General features: G+C 46.0%; 1 protein-coding gene across 2 annotated transcripts in view; it reads right to left on the bottom strand.

The window, feature by feature from the left end:
- LOC149330281 (uncharacterized) overlaps positions 1-15,751 on the bottom strand; it is a 265,373-nt gene that overhangs the window by 47,716 nt on the left and 201,906 nt on the right. For both annotated transcript variants that reach the window (XM_089560885.1, XM_089560884.1), the window contains one exon: positions 4,714-4,903. In XM_089560885.1, coding sequence (XP_089417011.1) covers positions 4,714-4,903 — 190 coding nt within the window. The remainder of the gene's footprint in view (positions 1-4,713; positions 4,904-15,751) is intronic.

Raw genomic sequence — 15,751 nt, 5'->3', positions numbered from 1 at the left:
AACGAATGTTTCTTTCTCGCCCTGTACACGTACCCATACATCCCATATACTATGTATAGGCTCTACTGGAAGTACAATGATCTTTGCTGCATGAGAAGCCAAGTCATCTTTGCTGTATGTACCCCCTTTGCCAAAAGTAACCGAGCAACAGGTGTTTGCTTCTCAACCGCATAACGAAGCCTTTATCGCACGCCTAAGGACCGAAAGGTGCCAGAACGTAAGGACAAGGGTTCACCCTACTCTACACACATTCATAGCTCGAGGGCTGCCGCCATAAGTGCTTCGCTACGAGGCTAAGAAACAAGCCACCGTTGTCCGGTTACTTTTGGCAAGGACGGTACGTATGCATATGCATTCCATATATCCACATACCCACCCTGTTCGCACTGATGAGCCCTATAAGTTAACTCTTTTTGCTTCTTCTTGCCCTTTATAAGTGGATTAACTTTCCGTGTATCTAGAAGCAAACGCATATGAGCCTATAGTATCAAAGTAAAAATATACAAGTGCTACAAAGGTTTGCGGAATTATGTAAGCAAAGCGACGAGCTGCGTACAGACGCGCGGCGCCATTGAATTCCGGAGTTAAAACACGTGATTAGCGAACGTCTTTTGTCTCTCAATGGGTCTCGGTGACGTCTTCAATGGACGTTATTTTTTTCTTACCAGTTTATTACATGGCCACTTAGGCAAAGTTAATGCAAAGTGCGCTGAAGCCTCGTTATATCGAACTCGCTTTACTCGAGCATCTGGTTTACTAGAACTGACGCCATGGTCCCGTCAGCAGTGGCGGATTCAAAAAAGGCTCCCTTTAACGATTGCAGCTATGCATAACTCGAAGAAAAATTCAGTCCGCAGCAAGACAGGAGACCCACTTTATAAATGATGAAGCGAACCAACTGAAACCTTGTGAAAAATGTCCGTCTAATCCATGAAACTCAGAACCAATGATGCTAGTGTAGCAAAAGTGAAGTCAGGTATACTGTGAAGCTCAGCCAGACGATGCTAATGCAGCAAAAGTGAAGTCAGGTATACTGTGCAGCACACTCAGGCGATGCTAATGCAGCAAAAGGGAAGTCAGGTATACTGTGCAGCACAGGCAAGCGATGCTAATGCAGCAAAAGTGATTTCAGGTATACTGCGCAGCAAAATCAAGCGGTGCTAATGCAGCAAGGGTGAAATAAGGTATACTGTGCAGCACAGTCAAGCGATGCTAATGCAGCAAGAGTGATTTCAGGTATACTGCGCAGCACAGTCAGGCGATGCTAATGCAGCAAAAGTGAAGTCAGGTATACTGTGCAGGAGAGTGAAGTGATGCTAATGCAGCAAAAGTGAAGTCAGGTATATTGTGCAGGAGAGTCAAGCGATGCTAAAGCTTCAAGAGTGAAGTGAGGTACACCGCACCAGAGTCGACGTTTACTGGATAACAGCAAGACCCTGATGATTCCCAGTGAGTTCGCCTGGCGGACCGCACAGAGGAGCTTCGAGCCGGCAAGAAAAGGGCACCTTACAACCACGTGGTCGATTAAGTAAATGATTCGCCTGTACGGCCTTGGGAAAGGTCACGCGGACATCCGTGGTGCGGCCTCTTGCCACGCATGAGGCACGTGCAGAGAAAGAGAGAGATCGCCCGGACTGTCGTGTTCAGCATCTCGTTTTCCAGCACAGCTCGCCAGAAGAAGGGACGTGACGGAGGTACCGTATAGGATCAGCGAGGCGGCACACACCGCTCATCCTGCTAATAAGGGGAAAGAAGGAGAGCGAACGAGTACCGGTGGCCAGAAGAAAAGCACGGCAGACAACTTAGATGCCGAGGAGACAAGCAATGAGCTACTCCCATACAAAAATGGTCCACAGACTTTATTATATAGACTTTTTATAAACTCTATTACCTTCCTTAATATATTTCCTTTTGTCTGTTGATAATCTATACGATGTCTATAAACAAACATCTACTAAAAGTGTATCGCTATAAACATATACATCGTCTATAGACTGTCTATAGGATTTTTATTGTCTATAGAGTAGTCAATAAAATCTGCCTATAGGAAGTCTATAAACGTTATAGACAAAAGTCTATGAACCGCTTATAGACATAAAATATTTCTAAGGGCTACACCGGCTGCAGAAAGCTCCGAGATACAAAACAAAAAGATTGGTATATTGGGGTTTAACGTCCCAAAGCGAATCAGGCTATGAAGGACGCCGTAAGTGAAGGGCTCCGGAAATTTCGACCACCTGGGGTTCTTTAACGTGCACTGACATCGCACAGTACACGGGCTTCTAGAAATACTTTTTAAGTTCGGCTATTGTTAAGCACACGCTGTTAAAATAGTAGCATTCTAAAGTACATTTGTCGTCAGGGTTGCATTTTCAGGTACAGTACATTAATTTCGGCCACTGGCGTTGTCGGAACGCGTTGTTGGTTTATTGGTGCACAAGCAACTAAGCCTACAGTATGCAAAACATGGGGGAAATGGTGCATTTTTTTCGCTTTTCAACAAGACACGGTGAACCCTGGGAAATATAGTTTGTTTATGATGTGTGTGCATGTTAATATTTTAAAATAGCCACAGTAATACAGATATTCCGTCTACAAGAAGGAAAGATGGGCTGGAAAGATTCATTTAGGGGATAAAACTGTGCATTACAATTTTCCTTGCGTGGAAATACACTGCAATTTACTGAAATCTCTCTATATGCATAAACGAAACTAGAAAAATACCCGGAGACAAAAAAAAAGGGGGGGGGGGGGCACTAAAGGCGACGGGAGCAGTGTTTAAGTGCAAAGAAAAACAGCGCTAGTTAAAATAGAGTGATGAAGAGAGGTGGGGGGGTGTTCCTCGAACCTTGTTTTTATCGGCGCTGGCCTGCTTGCCAACAACGGCGAAGACTTTGATGGTACGGTGGCAAGAATGAAAAAAAAAAAACCTTCCCTTCAAACGGCGCTAATAGCCCGGTCTAGAGCCTAGTTCGTGACACGGCCGCGAAGCGGCGCTCGTGCATCGTGACGCGTACGGGGGCGACGTCTAGCGGCTGCCGGCGGCGGCGTGCAATTCAAAAGAACAAGAAGATGACGACGACGACGATTCTGAGGGCGAGACGGATACGGCTGACCTTGAAGACCCCTGCTTTTTAGCATAATTTATGCGGAAGCGTTTCGCGCATTGCCCTCCGGCCTCGCCTCCTTCAACCCCCTCGCCTCAAATCCTGCCTCCACAACCCACCAGAAACGAAGCGGTCCCGGAGAAAGGTCACAGTGCGCGCTGCAGAGCCCGCTAAGGCGGAGGGGTGAGGGATCCAAAGTTGACGACCAAAGTGGGGAGATCTACGGCACGCTGGCAAAACACACAGAAAAGAAAAAAATAACTAGAAAAAGAAGTGCGCAGCGCGCAAAGTGCTAACTTGGGAGCTTCGGGGCGCATATGGAGCCAGCTCAAAGGAGCCTTGCCCCCGATGGAACGAACCAATCAACGTGCCCCACTTTCTGACGCCATACGGCGCGCGCGTAGCCTAATCTCTCGCTCACTTCTCTTCGGAGCGTCTCCGCATTCAAAGCCAAGCGCGCGGGGGGGGGGGGGGGTCATACGAACACACACGACGGGCGCCTGTTGATACAGTGTTCACGTTTTCGGCGGTGCTGGCGGCTTTGCAGGAAAAGAAGACGGCAGCGGGAGGGTGGCAGACAGGATATAGCGGCGATAATTTCGGTGCCACCGCGATAGAGTGGGGAATACGTATGGAAATGATCATCTCCGTAGCATACATATACTACATATTTGTATATGCACACATCTTATTCCGGTCTGCCCGTGTAATCAAGCGGTCTTTCTGTTGTTTCCTCTAGGAGAAGAGCCCGTGTTGCGTACGCTGCACGCCAGGGGGCGAAGCGTGAGCTTGCATATATACAGGTTCTGGCTTTTTTGGGGGCCGACCACGAGGCTTCTAAAGTTTTTTTTTTTTTCCCCTGCCTTGTTTCTGCCTACGGACGCGCGTGCTACTCGTGTACTTGGTCGTCCGATATCAGAAGCGCGCCTGAGTAATTGGGCGCCGCAATTTCTGGAGCGTGACCAGGTAAAGTGTGGTGAGGGGGGAGGACAGTGGTGGGAAGAGGGGGGGGGGGGGGCGAGTTGTGCACACAAATTTGGAACGCAATTACTCGTCGCCGCCTAGAAGTTGCAAAAAACGGCAAAGATGCATCGGGGTTTCAGAATCCCTACTTAGTCACCTTTCGAGGGCAACTCGTGGAAAGTGTTAAATATGCTTTGATTCAAATATGTAGAGCGACAACAAAAAATAGATGGCAGTGGCATAGATCTGCTATGCCAGGACATACATAGCATAAGCAATGACGTCACGTGGCTCTGCGCCGGCGGCAGCAGCGGCGAGGCACGCCAGCTGTGCGCAGTGACGTCACTCGTTTCTCGCGCATGCGCAGTATGTTCGGCGGAGGGAGCGCGCGAAACGGCGAGACTGTGGCCGATGTAGCTCACGCTACAAAACTATATACGATGGTAGGTGCTAGAATGTCCGGTACGAGAAGCGTCGTGAGACGTTGGCTTTGATGCATCCCACCTCGCTCACTCTGATCCAATTTGTTGGCGGTGCATGATCACATCTTGCACTTCATTCCACTCCTGTAATGACCCTTACGAAGACCGAGAGTATCAGTAACCAAATAAGTAAACTTTGAAAAGGAAAGCATAGAGCTTACCTTCGATTTTGATGTGCGGCGTTATGGAGAGGGGTGAGTCTGGTCCCTCGTCGCTCGACGTCATGGAGTACGAGTGCTCTGACTGGATGCGCGGCGACTGGACCGCGTCGGACATCATGCGGTCGTGGAGGATGATGGGGTTGTCCAGGATAGCGGACCAGTCCGACTCTGAACTCATGTCGACCATGGGCTGCGCCAGGGCGAACAAGACAAAAAAAAAGCACGTGAGCGTTGCTGCACGCCGGTCTAGCAACCATCTCTACAGAAGGCCAACTGAAGTCAACAGAAAGTCTGTGGCTGCTTCCCTTACAAATTATTTATAGTCTATAGATTGTCAATAGACTTCTGTCAGTAAGGTTTATAGACTGTCTATAGACAAATCCCAGACAACAGTCTATAGGCAGTACAAATGCTATAGACAGTCTATAGACATCCATACTGCTGTGTCACAAGGACGAGGACGTAGACGGAGTGACGACAGCACAAGTGCTCACTAACTGACAAAAATTTATTAAAAGCACAGAATATATACAGAAAACCAACGGTTACATGCGCAGTCCAAAACAAGGTTACAAAAGCGCCAGGCAATTACACGTCCTTGTGGTGCCACAGCAGAATGAATTCGTACCAACTGGGCCAATTCTCAACCATTCTGAGTATATAGACAATTTACCAATTTATGGCCATACACTTTTAGTAGACTTTTGTCTATAGTCAGTCTATAGACTATGAATGGACAAGAAGAAATATCTACAGGAAGGCAATCGAGTCTATCGACTGTCCAGACTACTTTTATAAGGGTTCAGAGCAAGTCCCTGAAAAACCCCGTTGTGCGGAGGCAATCAATCAATCAATCAATCAATCAATCAATCAATCAATCAATCAATCAATCAATCAATCACTAGCAGGGATTCACCAAGTGAAGAGTTGCCCCGCAGGCACTCGATGAAGAATCCACTAACGCCATCGTTCACTCTGTCACTTAGCTCTGACGACAATGCAATTCGAGAACTGTTTAAGGGCAACGCTGCCACAAAAACCTATAAAGGAAAGACAGTAGTACGTTCGGCACGAGCTGCATCGTCTCCCCTTTCGTTCGGTATGCAGCGCGCATGTAGGGGCCATCGGATGCAGCGGCTCACGTTTCGATGTGGGACACAGGCAGTGGCGCAGAATCTCAAGTTGTGCCGAGGCTCACGTGAAGCGACCGCTCACGTGCTGCTGCTTCTCATGCGGCAATGAGCCATGTCTGACGCATGGACTATGCTACAGGAGGAGCTCATACAGTGCCCAAGCTTTACCCGTGCCAAGTCTCTGCGCTGCTGGAACATGCTGTGTAAGGGCTCACCTTGTGTTTCGGCCCACGAGCTATTGCAGCTTATTAAATGAAACTGACAAAACTAGTGAGCTATTAGCTCTAATTTAAAGGGAAGGTTCGTCAGCTGGCACGTCACAGTAGCACATAATCTCAAGCAACTCATGAGCCCAGCATTTCCGTTCCAAGAGCTCAATAACCCTAATCCCACACGAGTTCTGTAAGCCCATATACGGTGCTAGGTTTCACGCGTTTCCAAGGCTGGTGAACCATCATTTGACATGGAAGGAGAGAACGCGGGAGAGGCGGTTACGTCACATTTTTTGAAGCCGGCTCCCCCTGCTACCCCCCCCCCCCCCCCCCCTACTTGGCCGCCGTCTCAGCACGCTTGCGCATGGGCAGTAGGTGTTGAAGCAGACGATGCCTCTGCGACCAACGTTACTATTGGCGGCGCTGTCTGCAGATACTCCAATAAGTCCTTGCGAAAGCGCTTGACTTCCGGCACTTTTTTTGGCGTAACTCGGCTAGCAGGGGCCTCTCGAGTTTTCCTTCCTCCATTATGTGATGTAAGGATCCATACAGCATACCACGGTCAACTGAAGTGCGACTACATATGCGTTGTGCCGCCATAAAAAAAGGACAAGAACCCCTTCTTCGTGACGTCACTATATCAAAGGTCTCGCATCGCTTCCTGCGTAAGGCTGCATAGTCTGTCTCGTTCTCGTTGCGAGCGCGGACGCGTGGGAGGAATGTCCTTCAAGGCGAGCGACCCGCTACGCCGCGACAGCTCGTTTGTATTTTCGCGGACGTCGCTTACAAGCGGAACGAACCGCGGTCGGTTGCGGCCGTCACGGTCCAGACCTTGGACCGCTGGCATCGCCGTCGAGGTCTTTCTTTCGCAAGAAGAGCTGCCGCTCGCGTCACGTCACCAGCTCTCATTTGATGGAGGCCCAACGTATAACTTCGGTAGTTCAGTTAGCGAGACGAGAGCCCTAAGCAAAAGAAAGAGGACGTCTCCGCAAAAGGATCTCGGCGGGTGCTTAGACAAACGCCAAACACGCTAGTCGAGAACTTTGCTAACCCTTACGAAAATTTCACTACACAGTCTATAGACTGCCCATAGACTTTTTGTCTATAAAGTCTATAGACATTCTATATGCCAATTACATAGACTAGTCTATGGAGACATTCTGTATACCAATATACTAATCTATAGGCAATACAAATCCTATAGACAGTCCATAAATTTATGGCCATATACTGTTAGTAGAGACTTTGCGAAACCTTGGAAAAATTTTCATAGGCAGTCTATACACTGTCATAGACTTTTTTGCCTATAAAGTCTATAAACATTCTATATGGCAATTATATAGACTAGTCTATAGAGACATTCTGTATACCAAATACTAATGAATAGGCAATACAAATCCTATAGACAGTCTATAAATTTATGGCCATACACTGCTAGTAGACTTTGCGAACCCTTGGAAAAATTTCCATAGTTAGTCTATAAACTGTCACAGACTTTTGTCTATAAACATTCTACATGCCAATTATATAGACTAGTCTATAGAGACATTCTGTACACCAATATACTAATTTATAGGCAATACAAGTCCTATAGACAGTCTATAAATTTATGGCTATACACTGTTAGTAGAGAGCCAACCCCTGGTAAAGTTTTTTTACGCAGTCTATAAACTGCCATAGACTTTTGCCTACAAAGTCTATAGACATTCTATATACCAATAGTGCATATAGACATTTCATATACTAATTATATACACTAGCCTACAAGCAATAGAAATCTTAGACAGTCTATACGCTTACGGGCATAACTTCTGTATACTTTTTCTATATACAGTCTACAGACTATAAATAGACAAAAGGGAATGCATATAGGAGAGGAATAGACCCAAGCAATACAGGTAATAGGCCCAATATTGGAAGTGTACTGGCAATGACCGGTTCTACAAAGGACCAGAGTGAGTAAAACCATCCATTTGCAATCTAGCGCTGACTTCCTGTGTTGCTTGGAGAGTCTATAAGAAGTCTATAGACAGTCAATAGACCATTTTAATAAGGAAACAGCAGCTTGCCCAGACTTCCCCGACATTTTCCCAAAAAGCAACTCCCAAAGACTTCCCGATTTCCTTAATATAAACTCCGCAAGACTTCACGACTTACCCAACAGCAACCAACCCTCCATCAGCGGTAAAGGATGCGTCACTTAAGACCAAACCGGGTTGTGAATCAGAGCAGTCTTACTCTGTTCCCATCCATAGTTACCTTTTCATGGTATGTGGAGCGACATGCTTCGAAGGCCGTTGTCCTGTCTAAATCGACGTTGCATTCACAGAGGCAAGCTAAGAGCAAGGTTTATTAAAACTTTTCAGCGTGATTATTCACAATGCCTTTATAGCATTAATATTATTTAATAATGAGATAACTTAAATGGTTGGTTGGTTGGTTTATGGGGTTTAACGTCCCAAAGCGACTAAGGCTATGAGAGACGCCGTAATGGAGGGCTCCGGAAATTTAGACCACCTGGGGTTCTTTAACGTGCACTGACATCGCACAGTACACGGGCCTCTAGAATTTCTGCTCCAAAGATATTCTAGCCGCCGCGGCCGGGATCGAACCCGCGTCTTTTGGATCAGCAGCCGAGCACCATAACCGCTGAGCCACCGCGGCGGCATAACTTAAATATAAATAATAAATAATATAATATAATAAATAATATAATAAATAATATAAATCAGAGCGACATTCGAGATAAGTAGGTTTTCCATTCGCCCTGAGATGCGGAAACATCTCAGGGCGAATGGAAAATCTACTTATCTCGAATGTCGCTCTGATTTATATTATACAGCTATGTATATCACATTTATATCACATTTATAACTTAAATATCATATAAATGTGATATACATAGCTGCATAATATAAATCAGAGCGACATTCGAGATAAGTAGGTTTTCCATTCGCCCTGAGATGTTTCCGCAACAACCCCGCATATATATCGAGCTGTCAAGGACAGTTATAAAATAATGACGTGTATATACACCTACAGCAGGCGTGAAGAAGTGGACTTCAGCTTTCTTGTTATTGCGTTATTCATAGATGAACACAATTTATCTTCTGCACACCGTACTTTTATCACGCAAATTGACTGTCTGGCAGAGAAATGTCTTTTGGCATATATATGACATGAATATAAGCTCTAATTAGTCCTATAAGAATTGCTATTTATGCGATATTTATTACAGGAAATATTTCGTAATATATATGCGCGCAGCTGGTTGTGCTCTTCAAAGCTGAAAAAAAACAGCTAACGGTACTTACTTAGTTTGCATGTTATCTGTCATAGATGCGTTACCATGTTTTTAGAAACTGGCACTGACTCCTGCGCACATGCATTTAAATAAATACAGGGCAGAATATGGGTGCGGATTAAAATTACAAACAGTCTTCATTTCTGAGAGGTTATTTGCAATTTTAATTTGCATTCATATCCTGCCACGTGTATTTAAATAGCATATGCGAGGCAGAACATAATACGAAAGCTTAGTTACTCATGCAGAAAATGAAGCATACAGATTAAGGGCACAGAACAATTATATTAGACGCACTTTTTACACCTTGGTCACTCCACGAAAACACCCACTACGAAATATATTTACGATAAAGTACTCTGTATTCTTAACACCACACATATAACCCCATTGAAGAAAACATTAACGCCTATTTTAGTTCGCTGGTCACGTGTGTACCGGTCATGTATACATTCCCTAGCAACATTACAGGGAACAAACTTTGAAAATGCATTTATTTCTTACTACCTATTTATGTGCCACAAGCACAGTTATTTCCGTTTTGTAACTATTTCTTCCTCTTGTTGTACAATATCCAAAAGACAATATCAAATTCACCGCATCTCCTAAGGTTGGCAAATCGAGGAGGTTGAAACCGCAGTTATAATCTTCGTAACTACTAGAACTTCGCATGTTTTGAAGAGGTAATCTGTTTCTTTTGCCAACCGTAACTATCCCGTATATTCAGTCATAAAAATCTGCCCCAGGGCTTGGGCGGCATATCCTGCTTCTTATATAGAAGCCGCTGGAGAAATTCTCACTCTTTTTTACTTCTTTCGTGTTTAGAGTGGGCTCACGACTGCACGCGACATTATCCTGCTAGGAAGGCAATTTAAGTCAGTAATGAATCTTACAAAATATAAATCATGTTTAATTTAAAGACGGCAGTGTCACGAAAGTAGAAAATCACTAAATCACGCCTGCTGAAGCTGTTTACGCACAACTCGTAACTCTTTTTCTGTCCCTGATAGATTTACGTGCGAAGACGTAACGGAAATGTCACAGTACGGACGAGTAGGAGAAGCGCTGCTATAAATATTCACGGTAGTCGTTAAATATATGATCCAAGCAAACACACAGATTCTATTGATCAGGACCTATGCGGAGGCGAGACAGGAAACTGCGGCACATATCCGCCGTCACAGCGAAGGATATGCTCCTTATGTAATGAAAAGGAAGTGTCTTAAGCGTTAGAGTTCCTAACCTCCTTTTTTTATTTTAAGGTTGCCAAAAATGGGGAAGCGAAAGAGCTGCGACTACGCGAATTTGGTAGCAGTGGCCAAAAGTGAAGCGAGAAGGTGTATAAGCAGAGACTGCTGTTCGCGGTACAATGCAGAAAACCGTAACGAATCTGACATCAAAAGATACACGTTTATATAATTCAACACAGTGCAGTCGCCCCGAAAGTACATCTCCAGCGTGAAAATAGACGAACAAAAAAATGTCTCATTCAATAGAGAGTGAGCGAGGGAGATTCCATTGCCACTAGACACAGTTCTAATACAGAAATCGGTTTTAATTTAAAGGAAGAAAAATCGGGAAGATAAAAATCAAATTCATCAGTAGCATTGATTAGGTAGACGTGGTTCTTTAAACCTTTGGCATAGGGCGTTGCGGAATGGTGCGGTGATGTGGTGTGGTATGGTACGTGGCATAGTATAACATGGTATGGTATATGGGGTGGCATGGTATATGGCATGGTACGGTATGGCGTGGAATGGTATGGCATTGGTTTGGTTTATTGGGGTTTAACGTCACAAAGCGAATCAAGATATGAGGGACGCCGTAGTGAAGGGCTCCGGAAATTTCGACCACCTGGGGTTCTTTAGCGTGCACTGACATCGCACAGTACACGGATCTCTAGAATTTCGCCTTGATCGAAATTCGACCGCCGCGGCCGGGATCGAACCCGCGTCTTTCGGGTCAGCAGCCGAGTGCCATACCCACTGAGCCACCGCGGCGGACGCATAGTATGGCTAGTACGGCGTGACATGGTATGGTATGGTGCGGAATGGCATGACATGGCATGGCATGGTATTGTATAGCATGGTTTAAAAGTATGTGGGGTTCATCATCCCGAAGCTGCACGCGGGCTATGATGGACGCCGTAGCGGAGAGCTCCTGATTGATTGCAACCACTTGGGGTTCTTCGACGTCCACTGACAACGCACACACTACGGCCATTTTCGCGAAGGCCTGCTCTGAGTACGTCAAGTATAGGTGCAGATCCTAAGAGGGCATTCTGCGTGGAGAAACCGCATTAGGCCTAATTTTTTAGACGAAAAACAAATGTTCAAGGAATGCACTGTGCAAACAAGTCCGCCCCCTTCCAAGAGTTTCTCATTAATATTCCCCTGTACAAGCAACATTCCGGTTGCGCACACGAAGAAAAAAAGCTTGTGCGTTCATAACGCCAAGCTAGGCCATCATTTTTCCACTATTACGAATGTAATCCGCACTAGACTGTACATACGAACTCGAAGCTACTGGCAGCGACGACGTGGTCGATTAATGTGCGTCCGCAAAGCTACTTCTTTCTCCTAATCGTCTCCGGCACGCTCAAGTCACGTGCATGCTTCATCAGAAGACGTGACGACGGCAAGATACAGGATAGGCGTAACTGCACACCAGCGATCGTGACACACTCGAAAGAACAAGTAAATACGGCTCGGTAAGCAGAAAATGGAGAGAACGGAAGCCGAATCCGAAGCCAAGAACCAAACAAACAAAAAAAGCAGGCGGCGTAGCCACTGATCGCAGCCGAAACGGCGAAACCACGAGAAAGCAAGAAAAAAAAATTTTTTTTCCTTGTTCGCAGAATTCGAAAATAACACTGCGGAATCGGCGCCCGAACAGAAACAACAAAAAAAAAGCGGCATTTCTGGTAAAAAAAAAAAAAAAGAAGCGGGAAACTAAGGCGATGAAAAGAAGAAGAAGAAAAAAAAAGAGAAACCGTTAGCGCAACGGCTTCGAACGTGTCTCCCGCCGAACGCTCTTGTGTCTTCAAAGCCGGTCCTAAAAGCAGGGCGTGAGTTTTGTCAGGAAAAAGAGATACTAAGAATAAAACACTAAAAAAAAAATAACCGTTACGCGGCTGCACACGGCACCGTCCTTCCCGGTCGACAGGCCGTCGCAGACGGCTGGCATAAGAAGCAGACGACCGCGCCGTGCCGCGGCAGACGGCAGGCATGAGAAGCAGGGGACGACATCAAAAAAAAAAAAGGAAAGAATAAAGAAAAAAAACACGTGCCGAGCTCGTCGAGTACGTGTCAGGGTTTTCCGATGGGTTTCTTCCTTGGCTAGGCTTCATTAGAGGCGTTTGTCTATGCTTTAACTTGTGCCTGAGTGCGCGCGGCAAAGCAAACGCTGCGGATGATAAAGCCGATCAGTGAGGAAAGCCTCGCCCCTCGCGGGTTTCATGAGAATAACGACGCGAAAGGCGTGTATGCCAGGTGGCGGTGCGGGCGTTATGCATTGCGTGCAACAGGCCGGTCGTAGGGTGCTGTGACCAAGGTCTCTCGGTGTACTTTGTCTCATGCGTCTCGGTATAGTATGGCAAGGCGTTTCCAGTTGCTCGAAGACTTGTGGACGTGGTTCGAACCCACCCACATAACCTGTTAACGGCTTCACACTAGGTTACTTATTCGGTCTGACCTTCACTGCTAAGTTTCAACCCGAAAATAAAGAAAGGAAGAAAGAAAGGAAGAAAGAAAGAAAGAAAGAAAGAAAGGAAAAAGAAAGAAAGAGAGAAAGAGGGAAAGAAAGAAAGCAAGAGAGGAAGAAAGAGAGAGAGAGAGAGAGAGAGAGAAAGAAAGAAAGAGAGAAAGAAAGAGAGAAAGAAAGAAAGAAAGAAAGAAAGAAAGAAAGAAAGAAAGAAAGAAAGAAAGAAAGAAAGAAAGAAAGAAAGAAAGAAAGAAAGAAAGAAAGAAAGAAAGAAAGAAAGAAAGAAAGAAAGAAAGAAAGAAAGTGAAGCCACATGGTATCTTGAGGTGTGTGTGCACATTACTGCCATGAACAACGCCTTTTTTTTTCAACCGACAGCCCTTCAGTACGTCCCCTTTCTCTTACCCTCCTCTTTCCCCTACATGGGGCACCTGAATGATGCGCTGTAAATAAAGTTGCTGTCTCTCTCTCTGGCAAGCAATTAATGTCGCGTCATGTCAGGACATGCCATTAATGTCGCTCAGCAACCTCTCCTCCATGGCACGCTGCCTTCTAAATCAACACGCTCTCACTGAACGTGACGGCCAGGTTTTGGTGACCCAACCCGGCTCCGATTTCCTGCAAAGTCTGTAAGGGACTAAGACTTTCGCGACACATAAGAGATCGGTACTATCTGAATGCTATCCGCGTATGAAAGAAGCACCCCTTCTTCGAAGTGCGACGACAATTCATGGCTCTTTGACGCAATATATGCCGGTGATGTACATAAGTTATATTACCATTATGTAACGCCACGTTAATCGTTTTGTAAAGGAAAAGGCCTTTAGTTTCCTACGTAATGGTGTCCAGTGAGAACTTTTATAACTACCCTCCAGTGCAGCTATGTTCAACATGACTCAACAAATGGTATAGTTGTTATCATGACTGCTACTAAACAATGCACGGACGAATCACGGAACAACTCTTTGTGGATGTGTAGAGGAAGTCACAGAGAAAGCTAGGTGACTGCATACACAAGTGATGTACTTTCATGAGCGCTCACGAACGGCTCACGCAGTTCGGTCTGGTCGAGCTGGTTAGAGCCAGTCGCTCGAGGCCTCAACCGCTAAGCCTCACAAAAATCCATCGTCTCCTCTGTCTTGCCGCAGTCACGGCCTGTTGAGCCCGAGTTCGCCTGCGTCACGTTAGGGTTTTGGAATGGCGGGTTAAAGGGCTCCACGTGACCCGCATCTCACGAAGGTGCTCGGTGGTTATTCAGCACACGTTCCCAAAGGCTTGAAGCGGGGATGTAGTATAGTAGCGGTTAGGGTTTCAACAGGCGGGATGTCCAACGTCCCCTCCGAAGGACTCGCAGCTTACGTATAGGTTAAGTCAGGTTTATATGCAGGCAGTATTGGAGGGCGTGTACGCGACGAAAGCGCTCAACAGCAGCCTCAGATTTTTTTTCTCCATACCGTTTATTTGTTTTTAATAAGTGCTCTGTCTGCTGCTTGTGTAGGAAGGCTTGCGGCGTAGTCATGCTGTAGTCACTGATAGCTTTTACTTGGAGTGTTCATCACGTTTTCATAAGTGCCAGAATCAAGGGAACTTAAGGGGGGCATTTCTTCTTCAGTTTATGCTTTGCGACCACCTCACACATAACATGACTTTGTATGACACACATTAATACGACTCATAAAGCTGAGGCGAAGACATGCTTTGGGACCACCTCCCACATAATATGACTTTGCATGACACACACTATTAAGTCTCATACACCTGAGGCAAAGGAACGCAACAGACGCAGACCACCTTCGGTCTAGGCTGACTATGTTTGCTATCTCTAAGCTTACTGGTACTATTAAAATTCACCTATCTTTCCTTATTTTTCATAACACCAAACCGTAAATTAAATCGTCGGTTGTGTTCGAAAGGATGTCCTATGTTTACGTAACCGCGTGGGGTGGGGTATCCTGCATTCGGAACATGAAAAAAACAACAACCAAAGAAATGGCGAACATTTGCGTGCCAGTACGATATGAGACGCAAAGCAACATTTTGAGTGCTAGCAGCTACAAAATAACAGCACGCTCACACAAGCTTGAAACGCTCTAAGTACGTAACCCCGCTCCCGTACTCACAGGTTTGTTCAGACCTGCTCGTTTAGGTGTCCCGACGAAGATGGCTGCAAGCGCTGTTCCGGTCGAATATTACAGAAAGGGCAGGCATAGCGCAACACGGAACCACGCAGCCTGAATGTCGCACTAAAGAGACGGCGGTAACGGGATGGCGGGGGAAAGGGGGAGGCCTAATAATACCCTTGGCCGGAAAATGGAAATGGAGTAGCACTCGGAGGATGAGCTCTTCGCCGCTATCACGCGCCGTGAGCTCGGGAGGCACTCAATTCGAGAGACAACAGACCGGATCAAAAGGTCAAGAAGTCGGTGTCACGTGGTGGAAGATGTATGTCCAGGAAACGCTTGAGTGGGGTCTATAGTTAATAGAACACACATGGCCAAGTGCTCTGCACTCGAGACCAGACGAAAGAGTCAGAGAAACGGTGCAATCATTAATACGGCTTATTTAGGTGCGGTTCGGTTTTGCTACTACAGGGTGTATGATTTGATTGGGTTGGGTTCCAGGATAGTGTACAGTAGCGTCGGTTTGAGCTGAGTTGGGTTGTGTTGAAATGGGTTGGGTGGTTAAGT

This window comes from Amblyomma mixtum, chromosome 9, assembly GCF_055824585.1.
Source record: "Amblyomma mixtum isolate Tamu chromosome 9, ASM5582458v1, whole genome shotgun sequence".
Lineage (NCBI taxonomy): Eukaryota > Metazoa > Arthropoda > Arachnida > Ixodida > Ixodidae > Amblyomma > Amblyomma mixtum.
The sequence above is the reverse complement of the archived record's forward strand: the minus strand, read 5'-3'. Positions and strand labels throughout refer to the sequence as shown.